Source organism: Bombina bombina, chromosome 5 (assembly GCF_027579735.1).
Source record: "Bombina bombina isolate aBomBom1 chromosome 5, aBomBom1.pri, whole genome shotgun sequence".
Lineage (NCBI taxonomy): Eukaryota > Metazoa > Chordata > Amphibia > Anura > Bombinatoridae > Bombina > Bombina bombina.
Window position 1 is genome coordinate 531,323,398 of NC_069503.1, and position 14,316 is coordinate 531,337,713.

The 14,316-nt window shown below is 34.9% G+C and overlaps 1 protein-coding gene across 1 annotated transcript in view; it reads right to left on the bottom strand.

Annotated features, from left to right (window-relative positions):
* The window catches only part of STAC (SH3 and cysteine rich domain), a 472,981-nt gene that overhangs the window by 95,956 nt on the left and 362,709 nt on the right, over nucleotides 1-14,316 (bottom strand). The window contains exon 6 of the mRNA XM_053714461.1: nucleotides 107-185. Within this exon, the coding sequence (XP_053570436.1) occupies nucleotides 107-185 (79 nt within the window). The remainder of the gene's footprint in view (nucleotides 1-106; nucleotides 186-14,316) is intronic.

Below are 14,316 nucleotides of genomic sequence, written 5' to 3' on the forward strand. Positions count from 1 at the left end.
TTAAACAGATAGATTAACAGTTTCAGATTTGTACCCATTTTTTATGTGTATGCAAACAAGTAAAGCCTAATAAAATATGCTGTCTTCCTTATCACATCAAACTTACCACTATCACTGCGTTGTCTACTTATATCCAGCAAACACGAACTATCACCTTCTTCAGGAACTTCTACCAGGTCAGATGTCTATTAAAGTTTATGGAAAAGAGAGAGACAGCAACATTTAGATAAACATATGAGTAAGGACAAATAGACAATAGGGTAGGATATAAGGAATACAAAAGGTTTAGAATGAAAGGACACATTAAACATAGATAGAAAATAAGAATCCAACAAAGGCAAAAAGGAAAATAAATATTTGCATGCAGAAACTAAAAAGGATAAGCAGTCCTGATCTTTGAGCAAGGTGAGGGGGCACCCACCAAGGGCCCCACGCATTGGGGGGTCCACACTGTCAGGGGTCAGGGTATGAGATGATGCAATTTACATCCTGTATGTACTTTAGGAAGAAGTGTTTATGGTATCAGGAGGTGTAATATATAATTGTATTCTTTATATAGGTAACAACACTGAAAGTTGGTATAGGGTGAGTCATACAGGGGGCAGGGCACATAGGGGGTGGAAAAAATAAGTGGACTGAAAAAAAATACATATTTGTCTTGCCCAATGCCCCACAAATGCTTAGGGTGGCCATGGGCTATGGATAGCATAAATAAACAGAATAAGTAGGAATTACAAAAGAATGAGGGAAAATCAGTAAAACAGGAAGTAACAAAGAATTAAAGAAAAATAAGATGTGCCATCTGAATAAGAAACTGCAGGAAGAGAAGAAAAATATAGAAGAAACAACAAACAATAAAAAGGAAAGAATAGGAAAAAGTGACAAAGGAATAAGAAAAAAGGAAATGATAAGGGATGGAAAGGATGAAAATGAAAATACATTATGAAATTACAAATGAGTCAAGAAGAATTTAGGATTAATGAAGAAGATCAAGAAAATAATCTAATAAAGGGTGTTGAGTAGGAGATTAGTCTATCACAGATCAATGTAATTTTAAAGAAAAATAAAATGATTATGATGCAAATAAATGATCAAAGGAAAGAGTTTTTTTAAAAAAGGTTAACGGGACAGTAAGCACCATGTTATTACAATACATTACAGAATAACACATCACCCTAAACTAACACAAACAAATTCCACCTAGCATTTGCCTTAGTTGGAGGAGTCAATCTAGGTTTGAGTCAGCAGACAACAAGGCTAGCCACAGTCAATATGTTGCTATAAAATGCATTGTTTCACAGTTGTTATCAGTTATAAATCCAATTAGGGAAAGTTATGTAGCTTGATAAGCCTTGGAGAATTAGTAAAGTGCATTTACAGCTTTGACATTTAGAAAATCCACAATTTTTAGAGCTAAATTACACGAAAATGGGTCAAATTAAATAATTAAAGTATATTGCAAGGGTGTTTAATTACACATAACGAAACATTTCATATGAAAATCTCAAGGTGCTTACTGTCCCTTTTAGGGCATAGGAAGGAAAAAAATACAAAAAGAATCAACAAAAAAGATGAGAACATTAATTTGCAAAGAAAGTAATAACAAATATGTATGTGAAGTAAAAATGGTAATTGGAGATAAAAAGAAAATGAAAATTACAAATGCAAATAAAAGAAAGAGGTCAGTCAACATCAAAATACCCCAACAATATTCCTAAGTGGTTGTTCATTTTCAACTTTTCCCCTAATGTACATGATTTATCCCTTGACATTTCTTTGTTAAAAAAACTGAATTTAGTATTAATAAGTATTATAATAAAGTTACATATCTGCTTTTCTTTATCATCCATTATTTATTTTCATATACATTTTTATTATAAAATTATTACAAAGAAAATTTTGATTTTGCTACATTGTTTAGTACAAGATAATTGTCAAATATCAGTGTTAGACTGTCTAATACTAATTTTAAAAAGTGTTAAATTAACTAACGTTTTGCCAGTTAGGATTACTAAACTTATACTGTAAATTTATAACAAACATATTGGTAAAATCATATTTGTTTATCATTTATCATTTCCCTGCTAATGTATTAGTTGTATCTACTGCTGCATAAATCCTACCAACATTATTACTACAATAGGGTATTTTCTGAAAAAATAAATGATATCTGTATCTTATAGAGGAACAAAAAAAAGTTTAAAAAAATAATAATAGAAAAACTAAAATAAAAAATTGGAATAGAATGCCACCATTTTTACCACCACCATAAATCAGGCAGATAAAAAGCTTTTGCAAACAAACTCTCAATACAAATGATTTTTAAAATTAGACTTAAATCATATAGCCTCAAATATATGGTCAATTTTAGACCTCTCAATTAAAAAATACATTGCTTATTTGTTTTTTGTTTTTTTAAATGAATTAAAGCAGACTCTATTTTTAAAAATCTAACAGTCTGGTCAGGTCCCTGTAACCAATCATGTTTAGACCTGTGAATTAGAAAACACTAAAACAAAACTGATCCCTCTGATGCACTGTATTGCCAAATATAAGGATCTGCATATAAAACATGTAAGTGCCTGTGAAAAAGAAATATAACAACCTTGTTCTGATTATGTGCCCCCTCTGGAATGTAAAAAAAATCTTATATATATACTCTCAGAAAATATAGCTATCAATTATTTCATATTTTTTAAACCAAAAAAATATGGTAAATTTAAAAAAATGATATATTTGTTTGACAACGCATTCAGCTTTTATATCTTAATCCAAAGGAGAAAAAAATAACTGAAATATCTTTTAAAATAGCTAATGCGATTTGATTAAAATTATATTTATTTTTTTACATTTTTTGGCTTAAAGGGCCATAATACCCAAATGTTTAAACACTTGAAATTGATGCAGTATAGCTGTAAAAAGCTGACTAGAAAATATTGCCTGAACATCTCTATGTAAAAAAGAAAGATATTTTACCTCAAAAGTTCCTCAGTAGCCACATCCCATTGTAAAGGATTTCTAAGCAGCATATTAGTATGTCTGTCCTGGGACAGCTTAGGGGATGAACCTCATGCACTCTCATATTATTTCACCAATCAGGGTAAAGGAAGCTTACTATGAAATCTCATGAGAGTTAAGTCAAATCTCATGAGATCACAGTAAGAGTTCATGACCTCAGCACTGCTGATGCTGATTGGCTGCAGTTCATTTCTTCATTATTATTATTTTTTTTTTACCTGCAGCTGGGAGCAGCTGAGTATAACTTTTTACACAGAACTTATTCTGCTGAGCTGAGGAGATTGTGAGGTAAAATATCTTCCTTTTTTACATATAGATGCTCAGGTGATATTTTCCTGTCAGCTTTTTACAGTTATACTGCATCAGTTTCAAGTGATTTAGCATATGAGTATTATGTCCCTTTAATGCAAATATTGCCATTTGTAAAAAAAAAATGTCAACATTTATTTTTAGTGTATTGTGAGTTTTCAAATGAGCTGTATTATTATCTTTACAAGGATAAGCTCTTTGCTTGACTGCTGTATGCATGCGTATATTGTAAGTAATAGAAGGTGAGGTGGATAGAAAGATATGTAAATATCTTTAAACCATTTTAAATAAGTGTGCATAATTTTCTTTAAAATACCAAAACTGAACGTTCATCATACCAACCAGAGATGTTGGGAAGAAATGTTAGCGGCATATAAATATAAAAAATATCTGTGTATAGGGCATGGTGTCAAGATACATTATCTGTTAGTTAATTGTTAATGAAACAAATTTTGCTTGAAGTATTTATAGATTACAAAATGTGTTTATGTTGGCAGGTATATGTCAATATTATTACAAATCAATAATTAATTAAAAAAAAATATATAAAAAATGAACACAGTAAATAAGTATAATATGTACCTAAAATATAATTAAAAAGTTGTATGATTTGTTGTTGGAGTGGAATAAATAGGGTAAGTGTTGTATTATAAGATTTAAGAGCCAAAGCAAACCATTTTATTTCTTAGTGATGTGTTTCTCAATGCCAGTCCTTAAGTACCTGTAACAGACCAGATTTTCATCTGAACTAGAGCACTGGGTAAAAAATCAGCTTATCATTAAATGGATATGAAACCCACATTTTTTTCTTTCATGATTCAGATAGAGCAGGCAATTTTAAACAATTTTCTAATTTACTCCTATTATCAATTTTTCTTTGTTCTCTTGGTATGCTTTGATGAAGGAGCAGCAAGGCACTACTGGCTGCTGACTGAACACATGGATGACCCAATGACAATTAGTATATATATGCAGCAACCAATCAGCAGCTAGAACCTAGGTTCTTTGCTGCTCCTGAGCTTTCCTAGATAAACCTCTCAGCAAAGGATAATAAGAGAAGGAAGCAAATTAAATAATTGAAGTAAATTGGAAAGTTGTTTAAAATTGTATTCTCTATTTGACTCATGAAAGAAAATGTTTGGGTTTCATGTCCCTTTAACCGTGGTTACTAAACTGCTCACACCCATCTGCTGATTATTTCACCTGTGCTGTAGTTAAGATGTCATGAAAATGTGGATTGTAAGGATTGGAGTTGATAAACACTGTCTTAGTGGGTAATATACCATTAAATAGACACTGTCATAAAAACACATTTATTTGAGCTTCCTCATACTCCCAAAGATATCTGTTGACTTGTGCTATTTAATAAAACCTTAATTTGTAAGACAGCAATCAATAGGGGCATTTGCCCTTTGATAATTTTTTTCACATAATGTTTCGGCCTGTATTGTTATATGTGACTATGAGATAATCTGTATTTGTATCTATGGTCTATGTCCAAGTATTAGAGCTTGTTGTTCCATATCCTCATTCTAATCTCAGCTTTAATTTATATTTCTTATTAACAGTACTCTAATTCATGTGAAACATATCTGTTTAAAACTCTTACATTCAGATTAGATACGTTTGCATTAATTACATTTTTGTAGACTTTTCATTGACCTTCACAGAAGGAAAAAGTATGCAGCCAATGGGAAAAGAGAGCATCATCCATCAATACATTGCTTTACCCTAAGACCAAGCAAATAGCATACATTTTAGCTGCATAGTTTGATTTAGAGATAAGAGGGCCTATTTCTGAAATTGCACCAGCAGCTTTTATTAGCTGCTGGTGCAACGCTGCCCCCTGCAGATTCGCGGCCAATTGGGGTGTCAATCAACCCGATCATATTTGATTGGGTTGATTTCACGCAATTTCTGTCCGCCTCCTCAGAGCAGGTGAACAGGTTATGGAGCAGCGGTCTTTAGACCGCTGCTTCATAACTGGTGTTTTTGGCGAGTCTGAAGGTTCGCCAGAAACACGGCCCTTCAAGCTCCATACAGAGCTTGATAAATGGGCCCCAAATGATTAATTCACACCACTTCAAGAACCAAAGCAAGAAAGAAAAAGAAAAAACTTCAAGAACCAAATCAACAAAAAAGGCTTTAATATAATAACAAAATACAGAAATAAAAGTAAGGGTCAGCCACCCTTGTAGTACACATTTTATGAATAAGAATACATTCTTCTTGAAACCTAGACCAGGCTTCTATTCATTTGCTTTTTATTTCTAGTGGTTTGAGAAAGCAAAACCATTGAAAACCCTCCACATAGGAACAACTGTGGGTACCAAATTGATGTAACATGTTATTGATCAGTGTAACTTGGGAATCTCCACATTTGTATTCATTAAAAATGGTAGGGCTACAAAATCTCTTGGAGGCAAGAAAAGAGTTATAAACATGTGACCTGTTAACTTTAATATGGAACTTCTCAATGAGAAATCCTGAGCAGACATATTACTTCAGTGACTAGAACACGTTTGCAGTGTTATAATTGGTTCTTGAAAATAAATTTCTTCTTCATACAAACCATAATTTGGACAACATTTCTGTATACATTTTTTTTTAAAATTGGGCATTGTAATGTCAATGTTCTACTGAGATTTGTATTATTAGTTAAAGTGATATGAAACCAAACATTTTTCTTTCATGATTAAGATAGAGCATGGGATTTTTTAAACAACTTTATAATTTACTTCTATTATCAATTTTCTTTGTTCTCCTAGTATCTTTTGTTGAAAAGCAGGGCTATATGCTTAGGAGCCAGACCATTTCTGAAACATTATATGCCAGCAGTTTTGCAAAAATGTTATCCATTTGCAAGATCACTAAATGGCAACACTATTTACTGCCATGTAGTGCTCCAGATGGCTATCTAGGTATCTCTTCAATACATGACATTATATATATATATATATAAATGTAATAATAGAAGTAAATTTGAAACTTTTTAAAAATGGTTGCCTCTGTCTGAATCACAAAATAAATGTTTGGGTTTTATATCCCTTTAGAATAGGGTAGGGAATTTTTTTATTTTGGGGGGCTTTATTATTTTATTAGGGGGCTTAGAATAGGTGTAATTAGCTTAAAAATCTTGTAATCTTTTTTTTATTTTTTTGTAATTTAGTTTGTTTTTTTTGTAATTTAGTTTAGTTTATTTAATTGTATTTTTAGATAGATATTTGTAGTTTCTTTAATTTATTGATAGTGTAGGTGTATTTGTAACTTAGGTTAGGATTTATTTTACAGGTAATTGGGTAATTATTTTAACTAGGTAGCTATTAAATAGTAAATAACTATTTAATAGCTATTATACCTAGTTAAAATAATTAACAATTTACCTGTAAAATAAATATAAACCCTAACATAGCTACAATGTAATTATTAATTACATTGTAGCTATCTTAGAGTTTATTTTATAGGTAATTATTTAGATTTAAATAGGAATATTTTAGTTTATAATATGAATTAGATTTATTTAATAAGAATTTAGTTAGGGGTGTTAGGGTTAGATAGAGTTAATATAGTTTATATAAATACTATAGTAACTATCGGCTAGATTTGGAGTTTTGTCGGTAACGACCCGAAAAACTAACGCCGGCTTTTTTCTGGCCGCACCATAAAAATAACTCTGGTATTGAGAGACCACATAAAGGCTGCGTTAGGCTCCAAAAAAGGAGCGTAGAGCATTTTTAACGCAGCTTCAACTCTCGATACCAGAGTTGCTTACGGACGCGGCCAGCCTCAAAAACGTGCTCGTGCACGATTCCCCCATAGGAAACAATGGGGCTGTTTGAGCTGAAAAAAAACAAACACCTGCAAAAAAGCCGCGTTCAGCTCCTAACGCAGCCCCATTGTTTGCTATGCGGTAACCCTTCCTACGTCTGCACTTAACACTCTAACATGTACCCCGAGTCTAAACACTTCTAACCTTACACTTATTAACCCCTAATCTGCCGCCCCCACTATCGCTGACCCCTGCATATTATTATTAACCCCTAATCTGCCGCTCCGTAAACCGCCGCTACTTACATTATCCTTATGTACCCCTAATCTGCTGCCCTAACATCGCCAACCCCTATATTATATTTATTAACCCCTAATCTGCCCCCCACAACATCGCCTCCACCTGCCTACACTTATTAACCCCAAATCTGCCGACCGGACCTGAGCGCTACTATAATAAAGTTATTAACCCCTAATCCGCCTCACTAACCCTATCATAAATAGTATTAACCCCTAATCTGCCCTCCCTAACATCGCCGACACCTAACTTCAAACATTAACCCCTAATCTGCCGACTGGAGTTCACCGCTATTCTAATAAATTTATTAACCCCTAAAGCTAAGTCTAACCCTAACACTAACACCCCCCTAAGTTAAATATAATTTAAATCTAACAAAATTAATTAACTCTTATTAAATAAATTATTCCTATTTAAAGCTAAATACTTACCTGTAAAATAAATCCTAATATAGCTACAATATAAATTATAATTATATTATAGCTATTTTAGGATTTATATTTATTTTACAGGTAACTTTGTATTTATTTTAACCAGGTACAATAGCTTTTAAATAGTTAAGAACTATTTAATAGCTAAAATAGTTAAAATAATTACAAATTTACCTGTAAAATAAATCCTAACCTAAGTTACAATTAAACCTAACACTAGACTATCAATAAATTAATTAAATAAACTACCTACAATTACCTACAATTAACCTAACACTACACTATCAATAAATTACTTAAATACAATTGCTACAAATAAATACAATTAAATAAACTAGCTAAAGTACAAAAAATAAAAAAGAACTAAGTTACAAAAAATAAAAAAATATTTACAAACATAAGAAAAATATTACAACAATTTTAAACTAATTACACCTACTCTAAGCCCCCTAATAAAATAACAAAGCCCCCCAAAATAAAAAAATGCCCTACCCTATTCTAAATTACTAAAGTTCAAAGCTCTTTTACCTTACCAGCCCTGAACAGGGCCCTTTGCGGGGCATGCCCCAAGAAATACAGCTCTTTTGCCTGTAAAAAAAAACATACAATACCCAAGCCCCCCAACATTACAACCCACCACCCACATACACCTAATCTAACCCAAACCCCCCTTAAATAAACCTAACACTAAGCCCCTGAAGATCATCCTACCTTGTCTTCACCTCACCGGGTATCACACCGATCTGTCCAGAAGAGCTCCTCCGATGTCCTGATCCAAGCCCAAGCGGGGGGCTGAAGAGGTCCATGATCCGGCTGAAGTCTTCATCCAAGTGGGGCAGAAGAGGTCTTCCATCTGATTGAAGTCTTCATCCAAGCGGCATCCATCCGGAGCGAAGTGGCAGCATCCTGAAGACCTCCACCGCGGAACATCCATCCTGGCCGACGACTGAACGACGAATGACGGTTCCTTTAAATGACGTCATCCAAGATGGCGTCCCTCGAATTCCGATTGGCTGATAGGATTCTATCAGCCAATCGGAATTAAGGTAGGAATATTCTGATTGGCAGATGGAATCAGCCAATCAGAATCAAGTTCAATCCGATTGGCTGATCCAATCAGCCAATCAGATTGAGCTTGCATTCTATTGGCTGATCGGAACAGCCAATAGAATGCGAGCTCAATCTGATTGGCTGATCGGATCAGCCAATCGGATTGAACTTGATTCTGATTGGCTGATTCCATCAGCCAATCAGAATATTCCTACCTTAATTCCGATTGGCTGATAGAATCCTATCAGCCAATCGGAATTCGAGGGACGCCATCTTGGATGACGTCATTTAAAGGAACCGTCATTCGTCGTTCAGTCGTTGGCCAGGATGGATGTTCCGCGGTGGAGGTCTTCAGGATGCTGCCGCTTCGCTCCGGATGGATGCCGCTTGGATGAAGACTTCAATTGGATGGAAGACCTCTTCTGCCCCGCTTGGATGAAGACTTCAGCCGGATCATGGACCTCTTCAGCCCCCCGCTTGGGCTTGGATCAGGACATCGGAGGAGCTCTTCTGGACGGATCGGTGTGATACCCGGTGAGGTGAAGACAAGGTAGGATGATCTTCAGGGGCTTAGTGTTAGGTTTATTTAAGGGGGGTTTGGGTTAGATTAGGGGTATGTGGGTGGTGGGTTGTAATGTTGGGGGGCTTGGGTATTGTATGTTTTTTTTTACAGGCAAAAGAGCTGTATTTCTTGGGGCATGCCCCACAAAGGGCCCTGTTCAGGGCTGGTAAGGTAAAAGAGCTTTGAACTTTAGTAATTTAGAATAGGGTAGGGCATTTTTTTATTTTGGGGGGCTTTGTTATTTTATTAGGGGGCTTAGAGTAGGTGTAATTAGTTTAAAATTGTTGTAATATTTTTCTTATGTTTGTAAATATTTTTTTATTTTTTGTAACTTAGTTCTTTTTTATTTTTTGTACTTTAGCAAGTTTATTTAATTGTATTTATTTGTAGCAATTGTATTTAATTAATTTATTGATAGTGTAGTGTTAGGTTAATTGTAGGTAATTGTAGGTAGTTTATTTAATTAATTTATTGATAGTCTAGTGTTAGGTTTAATTGTAACTTAGTTTAGGATTTCTTTTACGGGTAAATTTGTAATTATTTTAACTATTTTAGCTATTAAATAGTTCTTAACTATTTAATAGCTATTGTACCTGGTTAAAATAAATACAAAGTTACCTGTAAAATAAATATAAATCCTAAAATAGCTATAATATAATTATAATTTATATTGTAGCTATATTAGGATTTATTTTACAGGTAAGTATTTAGCTTTAAATAGGAATAATTTATTTAATAAGAGTTAATTAATTTCGTTAGATTTAAATTATATTTAACTTAGGGGGGTGTTAGTGTTAGGGTTAGACTTAGCTTTAGGGGATAATACATTTATTAGAATAGCGGTGAGCTCCGGTCGGCAGATTAGGGGTTAATAATTGAAGTTAGGTGTCGGCGATGTTAGGGAGGGCAGATTAGGGGTTAATACTATTTATTTTAGGGTTAGTGAGGCGGATTAGGGGTTAATAACTTTATTATAGTAGCGCTCGGGTCCGGTCGGCAGATTAGGGGTTAATAAGTGTAGGCAGGTGGAGGCGACGTTGAGGGGGGCAGATTAGGGGTTAATAAATATAATATAGGGGTCGAGGGTGTTAGGGGCAGCAGATTAGGGGTACATAAGGATAACGTAGGTGGCTGCGCTTTGCGGTTGGCAGATTAGGGGTTAATAAGTGTAGGTAGTTGGAGGCGACGTTGTGGGGGGCAGGTTAGGGGTTAATAAATATAATACAGGGGTCGGCGGTGTTAGGGGCAGCAGATTAGGGGTACATAAGGATAACGTAGGTGGCGGTCGGCAGATTAGGGGTTAAAAAAATTATTCGAGTGTCGGCGATGTGGGGGGACCTCGGTTATAGGGGTACATAGGTAGTTTATGGGTGTTAGTGTACTTTAGAGTACAGTAGTTAAGAGCTTTATAAACCGGCGTTAGCCCAGAAAGCTCTTAACTACTGACTTTTTTCCTGCGGCTGGAGTTTTGTCGTTAGATGTCTAACGCTCACTTCAGACACGACTCTAAATACCGGAGTTAGAAAGATCCCATTGAAAAGATAGGATACGCAATTGACGTAAGGGGATCTGCGGTATGGAAAAGTCGCGGCTGAAAAGTGAGCGTTAGACCCTATTTTGAGTGACTCCAAATACCGGCGGTAGCCTAAAACCAGCGTTAGGAGCCTCTAACGCTGGTTTTCACGGCTAACGCCAAACTCCAAATCTAGGTCAGCATTAACTATATTAACCCTAATATAATTAGGGTTAATATAGTTAATATATATAATGTAATAACTATATTAACTATAATATACTTAGGGTTAATATAGATAATATAGCTGGCGGGGTAGGTAGATTAAATTAGGGGTTAATAATTTTAATATAGATGGCGGCGGTGTAAGGGGTTCACATTAGGGGATAGATCAGTTAGATGGTGGCGGTTTTAGGGGCTCACAGTAGGGGGTTAGTTTATGTAGATGGCGGCGATTTAGGGGTTAAATACTTTATTAGGGATTGCGGCGGGGGATCGCGGTTTACAGGGAGATAGACATTGCGCATGCGTTAGGTGTTAGGTTTTATCTAGCAGATCGCGGTTGACAGGGAGATAGACATTGCGCATGCGTTAGGTGTTAGGTTTATTTAGCAGCCAGTTTAGGGAGTTACGGGGCTCCAATAGTCAGCATAAGGCTTCTTACGGCTGCTTTTTGTGGCGAGGTGAAAATGGAGTAAGATTTCTCCATTTTCGCCACGTAAGTCCTTACGCTGTATATGGGATACCAAACTGCGTGGGTTTGGTATACCTGCCTATGGCCCAAAAAACTACGGGCGACGGCAGAAATATACGCGTGTAACTTCTAGGTTACGCCGTATATAGGATACCAAACCCGCGCAAATATTGGCGTTGCCTGCTTTTGCGGGCGACGATTTTTATCGGATCGACCCCCTTGAGAGCAAAGAAAATTTGAGAATAGAAGTAAAGTAGAAAGCTGTTCAAAATGTCATGCTCTATCTGAATCATGAAAGGTTTTATGTCCCTTTAAAGTAATGGGAAATGACTACATATTTAAAGGGACACTGAACCCATTTTATTTCTTTTGTGATTCAGATAGAGCATGCAATTTTAAGCAACTTTGTAATTTACTCCTATTATCATTTTTTCGTTCTCTTGCTATCTTTATTTGAAAAAGAAGGCATCTAAGCTTTTTTTTGTTTCAGACCTCTGGACAGCACTTTTTTATTGGTGGATGAATTTATCTACCAATCAGCAAGAACAACCCAGGTTTTTTGCCAAAAATGGGCCAGCATCTAAACTTACATTCTTGCATTTCAAATAAAGATACCAAGAGAATGAAGAAAATTTGTAATAGGAGTAAATTAGAAAGTTGCTTAAAATTGCATGCTCTATCTGAATCACGAAAGAAAAATTTTGGGTTCAGTTTCCCTTTAAGAAACGGATACATTTTTTCTAGACTATAGAAATTAAAATAGCTGCAAAGTTGCAAAAATATGTTTAAAATGTTTTTAATATATTTCACATACAAGCAGTACACTGATATACATACATTTAGCACACATAAAACAGCATTTGTTACAAACAAACAAAAAACAACAAAAAAACACAAGAGGGCAAAGAGAGGGGAGTGAGATGGAGATTAAAAGAATAAGGCACAGGAAGAATATGGGAGGGAGTGAAAAAGGCAAGGGACAGAGGGAAAGATAGTATGCGACAGAGGGAGTGATATACAGAAATCAGATCAAGTGTAAGGAGTTTGTGTGTGTGCGACGTGATATGAGGCTTAAAGGGACAGTCAACACCAAAATTGTTATTGCTTACGAAGATAGATAATGCCTTTACTACACATTCACCAGCTTTGCTCAACCCACATTGTTATATCAATATACTCTATAATCGTTAAACCTATAAATTGCTGCCTGTTTCTAAGCCACTGCAGACAGCCTCTTATCACATGCTTTTTTATTAGCTTTTCACAACAGGGGAGTGCTAGTTCATGTGAGCCATTTAGATAACATTGTGCTCACGCCCATGGGTTGTGGCAGCTACTGCACTAATTGGATAAAATGCAAGTCAATAGATAATAAATAAAAAGTCATGTAATCAGGGGGCTGTCAGAAAAGGCTTAGATACAAGGTAATCACAGAGGTAAAACGTATATTATTATAACTGTGTTGGTTATGCAAAACTGGGGAATGGGTAATAAAGGGGTTATCTATTTTTTTATACAATAAAACATTTTTAATTGGTAGTCCCTTTAAAATAAATTAAAATAACACACATATATAAATTAAATAGACTGCAATGTTCAGATTTAAATAAACTTTATTGATGGATGAAGCACATGTGAATATGATAAACAGGCCAGCACATATACAAGAGGGTACCAGTTATTAATATGCAGAACAATGAGATGCAACAGTTCTTATTTTTGCATTTCTTTTTTTCTTTATTTTCATTGATGTTTTCTGGCACACAATGTTTATTTGTTCCATCTTCCTTAATGGTCCATGATGATTACATTTGCTTGAGATGCCATATGTGGCAGGTACACAAGATAAAATAGAGTGATCTCTTAGTAGATAGATAGTATAGACTCAGCCATGGCATGTTTTCAGATCATCCTCCATATTTGTTAATGATTTTTCAATGTAAGTTTTCAAATGCACTGTTCTCTTGAAATATTGAAAATGGAAAAAAAAAATCATTTAAAAAAGTTCCTAATAGGCAGAGTCAGGGTGGATGTGGAGCTGTACCAAAGTCAGGATTGAAGAACTCCCCACAGGCTCTCTGACAAACGTTGATTCACTTATTACAAAAATGTATGTCTAATAGAGGATGTCATTTGCAGCAACAGAAAAGAGAGTTAACAGTGAAAAAGCTTAAAGGATTTTGGGCTTAATTAAAAATAATGTATTTAGTACCAGGCGAAAAAGAGCCTTTGAACGTAAAAATCAGGTATTACAATTAAAAGGCTGATGTTAACAGAAAATGGTTTCCTATCATGTGTGGTGGTTCTTCTATAGAAATCATCTTCAAGTAGTTGGAAGCAATGTTATGCAATGGTGTATCCAAGGTCTCTGTTGTAAGACTTCCAGAGGGTGTAGATGACGAGGAAGCATCTTCTATCAGGATACCTTCTGTTTAACTCATTCCATTCACAGGCACAGGTTACAAATATTGTAAGTTGACAACTCATCTTAAGTTTTTTTTACATTGCAGACAAGTATTTCATAACTCATCCATGCAGATATGGGATTACTTTTCTCCTAAGTCAAACAGGAAAAAGATAGGGGCCCCAAAGTCCCCCCACCCTTCATTCAAAACTCAATTTTGTCTCATGCATCTTAGGGGAGCATAAAACCCATCATTTGAAAAAGGATAC